The sequence below is a fragment of the Pelobates fuscus genome, chromosome 4, assembly GCF_036172605.1.
Source record: "Pelobates fuscus isolate aPelFus1 chromosome 4, aPelFus1.pri, whole genome shotgun sequence".
NCBI classification, from domain to species: Eukaryota; Metazoa; Chordata; class Amphibia; order Anura; family Pelobatidae; genus Pelobates; species Pelobates fuscus.
This window is the reverse complement of record NC_086320.1, coordinates 190,605,016-190,612,539: the sequence shown is the minus strand read 5'-3', so window position 1 is coordinate 190,612,539 and position 7,524 is coordinate 190,605,016. Positions and strand designations below refer to the sequence as shown.

At 47.2% G+C, this 7,524-nt stretch overlaps 1 protein-coding gene across 1 annotated transcript; it reads left to right on the top strand.

The window, feature by feature from the left end:
• Positions 1 to 580: 580 nt before the first annotated feature.
• Positions 581 to 3,793, top strand: LOC134609399 (uncharacterized). The gene is made up of 3 exons (XM_063453076.1): positions 581 to 869; positions 906 to 2,224; positions 3,698 to 3,793. Exons 1-3 carry the CDS (start codon positions 581 to 583, stop codon positions 3,791 to 3,793), a joined length of 1,704 nt encoding a protein of 567 aa, XP_063309146.1.
• Positions 3,794 to 7,524: the final 3,731 nt, after the last annotated feature.

Genomic DNA, 7,524 nt, shown 5'->3' with positions numbered 1-7,524 from the left:
GCACTGTGACTATTTTAGCTCATAATATACATTAATTTATTAAGTTCTACCTTTGTCTGGTTAAGAATCACGTTACCTGAAGATACTGGTTAGTATTTTTGTAATTACATAGATATTGTGCTAAGTAATATTTGGTGGGTTTTTATTGTTGATTTACCTGGGGGACCAAGGCACCCCATTTATAAATTGTCTTGGTGGTAGCAGCGTTAATATAGTAATAGTTATATTATTATGTTTAAGTGTGGGTGGTGTTAAAAAGGGGGATTTTGTCATTATTTCTGGTCTAGTGCAGACAAATAGTGTACTTTAACCCTTTCACCACCACAACTACGTCACACACACTCTTGGAGTAGGGTGCGTTCGTGACAAATTGGTGGCATAGCGGTGGGATAATTAAAAAGATTTTTCATCTTTTTGTACCAGATTTTAGTGTTGCTGGATTTGTTGGTTAATCTAGGCACTAAAAGAAATTGTGTCTCAATTTCCAAAGGCTGAACTCAGTGCATATATATTATATTTACACCTCAACAGTCCCCCCACCCCTTCTCTGTTTTTTTCTTTGCTATCTTTTATTTACTAAATGGAGTACCAGGCACAGTCCAAGGCAGTGCTAGACAAGCTTTGCCGGAAGAGATCTATTCCCTGTCGGGGAAAAACAAAAGAGGAACTATTACAAGCGCTGGTGAACTATGATTTGCAACAAGCAGTGCAAAGTGATGCCCCAAACACTGCAGAGATACCTGTAGCTTTTGTCAGCGATGTACCGAGATCTGGAGATCCTTTGGATTCTTACTTGCAAACTGTGTTGAAATATGTGGACTCAGCAGATATAAACCAAAGACTACAGCTTATCCTTCAATATCAGGAGGGTGAGAGAGAGCGCCGAGCTGAGAGAGAGCGCCAAGCTGAGAGGGAGAGAGAGGCTGCAGAGCGGCAGGCTGAGCGAGAGGCTGCATCGCGCCAAGCTGCCAGAGAGCATGAACTAAAAATGGCTGAGTTGGAGAGGTTGACTGCCTCCCCTATAAGTATCAATTCCAGAGACTCTTCTGCACCCAAACAACGTGCAGAGAATTTTCCAACTTTGTACAAAGATGGTGATTTGGATGTTTTCCTGCGCAGTTTTGAAAAAGTTTGCAGGCAGTACCAGCTACCAAAGGACCAGTGGGCAAAATACATCACCCCTGGTCTCCGAGGTCCTGCACTGGAAGCATTTGCTGCGCTTCCAGCAGAATTTGACCAGGACTATGATGTGATTAGGGCTGCCTTGCAAAAACGGTACAACCTTACTCCTGAGGTGTACCAAAAGAAATTCAGGACTTTGCAAAAGCATCCCACAGAAAGTTATGCAGCAGTTGTGGGGCACCTGGCGACAGCATTCCGACAGTGGACTACAGGGCTGGAGATTACCACTTTGGAAAGTTTGCAAGACTTGTTAATAAAAGAACAGTTTTTGCAGCTCTGCCCAGCCGATGTACAGGAATGGTTGCTGGACCGGAACCCCAAAACGGCATTGGAGGCGGGTGAGCTGGCAGATTTCCACACTGCCAATCGAGCAACAGTGGACCGGAGCAGAGGTTTTGCCAAGGGAACATCCAGCTGGAGGACCACACCACCACGACTCCCCATCACCAGGCCTAGCGGGCCATCCTTTGTTTCAGCTTCTACCTCAGGGAGAGGGGGAGCTAGTGCCACATCTGCACAAGGAGATAGTCACAGATGTTTTGTTTGCAACCAAGTGGGGCACATTGGTGTTGCTTGCCCTGGGAAACGGCAGCCAGCATTATCAGCTGGGGAGGGACGCTCCTCACCTGCAAGAGCCCCATCTTCTGTGTTGTCCGTGACCAAATCAGAGGGCAGCAACAATGTGAATCTGCAACCTGTGACAGTCGGAGGAGAGGTAACTGTGGGACTCAGGGACACTGGGGCAGATGTGACTCTTGTGCGTCCAGAGCTAGTGCGCTCTGAGGACTTAATTCCTGGGAAGACTCTAGCAGTTAAAGGAATTCGGGGGATACGGCTTGTAGTGCCAATGGCAAGAGTTTATTTGGATTGGGGAGCGGGGAAAGGTTTCAGAAATGTGGGGGTAGATGAGAATATCCCTGCAAATGTATTACTTGGTACTGACTTAGGTAGATTGTTATCCCAGTATGTGCCTGAAAGTAATGTGTGTTTTAAACCCAAGCCTCATAGGGGCCCTACTGTGCAGAGGGCAATATGTAAAAGTGTACGTAGACTACCTTGCTGGGAGGGAGGGCAGAATGAGCATGTGCGCCAGGCTGTGCCAGAACCAGAGGTGTCTGTGGTAACAGGTGAAAGTTTTCCAGGGCAACTTCGCTGGGAGGGAGGGCAGAATGTGTGTCAATCTGTGCCAGAACCAGAGCTGTCCGTGGAAACATGTGAAAATGTATGCAGACAATTGTGCTGGGAGGGAGGGCAGAATGAGCATGTGTGCCAGGCTGTGCCAGAACCAGAGGTGTCTATGGTACAAGGGAAAAGTTTGCCAGGGCAACTTCTCTGGGAGGGCAGAATGTGTGTCAATCTGTGCCAGAACCAGGGGTGTCCGTGGAAACTTGTGAAAATGTATGCAGACAATTGTGCTGGGAGGGAGGGCAGAATGAGCATGTGTGCCAGGCTGTGCCAGAACCAGAGGTGTCTGTGGTAACAGGGGAAAGTTTGCAAGGGCAACTTTACTTTGAGGGAGGGCAGAATGTGTGTCAATCTGTGCCAGAACCAGGGGTGTCCATGGAAACATGTGAAGGTGTATGCCGGCAATTGTGCTGGGAGCGAGTGCAGAATGAGCATGCATGCCAGTCCGGGCCAGAAATGAGAGTGCCTGCAATACCATGTGTGAGTGGGCAAAAACAACTGCAAGGGGAGGCAGGGCTGGATGAGCGTGTGTGCCTATCTGTGTCAGAGCCAGGGTTGTTTGAGATGCCATGTGAAAACATAAGTGGATCAAACCACTGGGAGTCAGGGCAGGATGAGTTGATATGTTCCCCTGTATCTCAGTCAGGGGTATGTCAGGTGCCAGAACAAGGAGAAAGTGAGGGGCTATGTGAGATTGTGGGAGGATGGCCTGGCTGGGAGAGGAAATTATGTGAGCGTGTGCCACATTATGTGCCTGACCAAGGGGTGTCAAAGGTGTCATGTGACAATGTGCAGGAAGAGAATTTTAGGGACAGAGGGCTGAATGAATATGTGTGCCAATATGTGCCTGAAGCAAATGTATCAGATGGGCTGTGTGAAAGTATGGAGGGAAAGCATGGCTGTAAGGGAGTGCAGAGTGCGTGTGAGCTTTACTTTGCACCAGACTCTGCCAGTTTCCAAGGTTCTGTATGTGTGAGGACATGGAGTGAAAGTGAGGGAGAGACAGAGGTTCCATCGGTAGAAAGGGGGACCCATCCACGGCCTGCCCAAAGTGAGGGGCAGGGACAGACTCAGCCTGTGGGTTCAGGGAGAATGGCCGCAGGGGAGCATACTGATGAGGGAACCAGGAACCTTGTCAGCTTATCACAATCACATCTCACACATACACCCAAGCCAGCTTAGGAGAAGGAATCTGTCTCTAAGCAACTTTTTGATTCAAAAAGGGCAACAAGCCCTGCAGACAGACCACAAACTAAAAAAAGATAAGGAGTGTGGATACATTGCAGGTACCCTGGGAGTGTCCTCTGTCTCATATTTTGTGTGCTTACAGGGGAGTACTGCAGAAATTGGTTGGTTTCTTCCCCTTAGAGCTACTACATGGGCGCAGTGGGTGCGGCCCAAGAGATGTGACCAGAGCGCAGTGTGAGAAGGAAACAGGCAAATCAGGCATGTGTGTTGTGGATATGGCTGTTCTATGGCTTAGGGACAAAGGGCAAGCCTTTTTGGGGGAGGTGTGCGAACACATGAGGGCTACCCCATTCATGAAGAACCAGAGTTATGAAAAAGATGAGTGTATGAGGTGGAGGCAAAAAGGAACAAGTGTTGATACGCAAGGTAGAGGCATGTGAGCCTTCTCCCATTGCGTCTCTTATTTGGGGGAGGTGTCACGGCAAGGGTGCATAATTTAGTATTACATTATGAAATATTATCCTTTAATGTAATTTGTGTAGTGAATATGCTATTGCTGAGGTTAACAGGGGTTACATCTTTTGAAGCTGGGACCCCCACAGAGGTCGCATGACAGAAGGGGAAGTGTGGATGGCATAGCAATGTTGAAAGGATTTTACTAATATGGATGTGAAGTAATCAAGGCTCTGCAAGGTGTGAGGTTCTACACTTGGGAAAAGTCTGAATGTCTCTTCATCCATTTGGCCTGTAACATTAAGTGCTGAGTAAATCTCTTTGATATGTAAATGCCATTAGCTTTGCTCCAGTATCATACCCAAAGGAAGGACAAAAACATTCATATTTACCCCACAGAATAATAATAAAGCCTCATTTTTATTATATTTGGAATGGGACAAGCCCAATCTTTTAATTAAGCCTAAACATGAGTTGCACAACTTAAACCGTGTGGCAGGAATTTTGATGTCTGTCCTATTGGATCGCAGGTGGGGCGTGCAACATGTCTATGGAATGGGAAAACAATAACAAATTCATAGAGGCAATTATTATTTCTGTGGCAAGTACAGTAGAGGAGATAAACCCAAAAGGTTATATTTGGCTTGTTGTTTCTGGAACAAAGGAGGTGGTCACTTAGAATCACTATAGGTACGCCCCTGGGTGGGGTGTGATAATTCCACAGGGTATATCTCCTGCGATCCTGAAGGGTGGTAGTGTACTTGCTTGGTGCCAAGATCTAATTTTGAGTGAGTCACCATCATCCTTCCTTGCCAGAGACCCCCTGGACAGAAGTTGTGCTTTGAAAACCTAAGTGAGTAATTAGGACTTCTGTTATTTTATCCTTTTTGTTTTTAAATGCTGTTGGTGCAAATAATTTGTTTATTATATATTATTATATGCACTGTGACTATTTTAGCTCATAATAAACATTAATTTATTAAGTTCTACCTTTGTCTGGTTAAGAATCACGTTACCTGAAGAGACTAGTTAGTATTTTTGTAATTACATAGATATTGTGCTAAGTAATATTTGGTGGGTTTTTATTGTTGATTTACCTGGGGGACCAAGGCACCCCATTTATAAATTGTCTTGGTGGTGGCAGCGTTAAGATAGTAATAGTTATATTATTATGTTTAAGTGTGGGTGGTGTTAAAAAGGGGGATTTTGGGGGCGGGGCCTGAACAAGATGGCGGCTAGACGCATTTCACTTGAGCTCCAAACTAGAACTCCACCTCGAGCCATCTAATCGACAGATATCACCCCCCAAACGTTCTTCCACCGAGACTTACCTAACCCTGACACCGACCGGGGCCCTTCGGTGTAATCCCACGGCTGGAATCTCCTGTAATCCCCGGCGGTGCGGGTGGGGCCTAGTGCTCATGTTGGTCCGGCGAGGCGGCCGATCGCTGGAACCGAGTGGGCTGAGTCCCTGTGGGTTATAGAGCAGCCCCGCTACCCCCCCTCTGGACCGGTGGGGGATATCCCGGTCCACATCTCGGAGGCCCTACTCCTAAGCGACCAAGCCAAAGAGTTGCCGGACACGTCTGAAGGAGGCTACTCTAAAATGGCGGATGCCCTGAGCCCCCTTATGTCTCGGCTAGACAATCTCTTTGCCAACTTCTGGCTAAAGCTGACCCAACGACAGCAGTACCTTGCACACCGGGAGTCCCAGGTCTCACACCAGAGTCCACAAGCACAGCACCAGCGCACAGCACGGGTTCCGGCCCCAAGATGGGCCCGAGGAGGGCGGAAGAGAGTGTTGCGCTGCAAAATGGGGAGAGCAAGATCACATCCACCACGCAAGTTATACCCCAGTCCAGACCGGACCCGAGCAGAGCACCAGCGACCTGATGCCAGACACAGCATGAACGTAGTGGAGAGCAGCTATCCTGGATCCCGCAGCGCACCGTCACACAAGTTGGCCCCCCGCAAGCTCAACTTCCCACAAGCATGGAGCACAGAGAGCCGGCCCGGGCGGATACTGCAGAGCTTAAGTTACAATCACAGAAGCTGTCGGGTGCCACCAAGCCTGAAAAGCCTACCATGCAGAGCCTATGCCTTACCGCTGCAAGGCATCGGCTGAATGGAGACCGGGACTTTATCTCTGACATGTGCTCATGGAAGCTACATGGAAGGTTAGAAGAGATGTCTGAAGTCTGCAGCCTTGTACCTAAGGGGAACCACCCTCCCACTGTGACTGTCGCCCGCAATCCTAGAATGTGTATACCCCTTGCTCACGTTCAAATCGTTAATTGGTGGTGTACTCATTGTGCAATATGCATAATGGTGTCAGGTAGTACAACTCCCAGTTTCCTTGGTACTAGTAATTTGTTTCTCGCTTGGCACACACTTGTTTAATTTAGTTCACAAAAAGTGCTATATTCTAGGCATTTTATACCATTACGCATGTTTTCCTGTTGAATATAATCTTGCAAGCCACCCAGCGGTGTTAAAGGTCTTGAATGTTATCTACAATTAGTGTGAAGCATGTATATTTACACCGAAAATTGTGCTTACCTATTGAATACCGTGATTCAGTTTATTTGAAAATGTCCTCATGAGCTTGTACCTGTTGTTGTGGCATTACAAGCCTGTTTGTTACGCTAAGCACAGAAAAATAAAGAATTAAAAAAAAAAAAGGGGGGGATTTTGTCATTATTTCCGGTCTAGTGCAGACAAATAGTTTACTTTAACTCTTTCACCACCACAACTACGTCACGCACACTCTTGGAGTAGGGTGCGTTCGTGACAGTACTACTTAACACACCACTCCTATCTGGTGGCACATTAGATTACACGCGCAGTGCCCCAAATTTGAAATAGGAGGACCAACCAAGCATCTTTTTCCATCTACCGGTTCCTAAAATCGATGCCATATACACGTCCCCTGATGAGGGACGTAACAGGGATTAAACTGATAGGAATAGTACTACTTAACACACCTTATAATAACGCAGAGAGAGGCAACGCAGAGAGAGGAGTCTGAAGAAGAGGAGTCAGAGGAGGAAGGTGGCTTTGAGGAGGTGGAAGACAAAACACAGCAGGCATCCCAGTGGTCTTGTTGTCACCTTTCGGGGACCCTTGGTGTTGTACGTGGCTGGGTGTAGGAAGAGAACTTCAATGACATCAGTGAGGACAAGGAACGGGACATGGCTAGCTTGGTATCCAACCTTGTGCAAATGGGGAGTTTGCGGTTGTGCAAATGGACTGTTTGCGGTTGTTTGCGGTGCGTTAAACGGGGAGTTTGGTCTGTCACTGTGAAGCGGGCGTAACCCTTACACTACCTGATCGATACAACATCATACCTGATGTTTTAAAGCACGTTATTCCAAACAATTTAGGAATGTTAGGTGATTTATGCCCTTTATGGATTAAAACCAGACTCTGCATCAACTATGTAATTTTCCATGGGAGTTTTGCCATGGATCCCCCTCCGGCATGCCACAGTCCAGGTGTTAGTCCCCTTGAAACAAC

What these genes read in the sequence shown, in the direction of transcription:
- LOC134609399 (XM_063453076.1), top strand. Translation starts at nt 581, where the DNA reads ATGGAGTACCAGGCACAGTCCAAGGCAGTGCTAGACAAGCTTTGCCGG. An exon ending in TATCCTTCAATATCAGGAGG is followed by an intron (nt 870 to 905) that starts GTGAGAGAGAGC and finishes GAGAGCGCCAAG; the next exon opens with CTGAGAGGGAGAGAGAGGCT. An exon ending in AGAGGGCAATATGTAAAAGT is followed by an intron (nt 2,225 to 3,697) that starts GTACGTAGACTA and finishes GTGTGCTTACAG; the next exon opens with GGGAGTACTGCAGAAATTGG.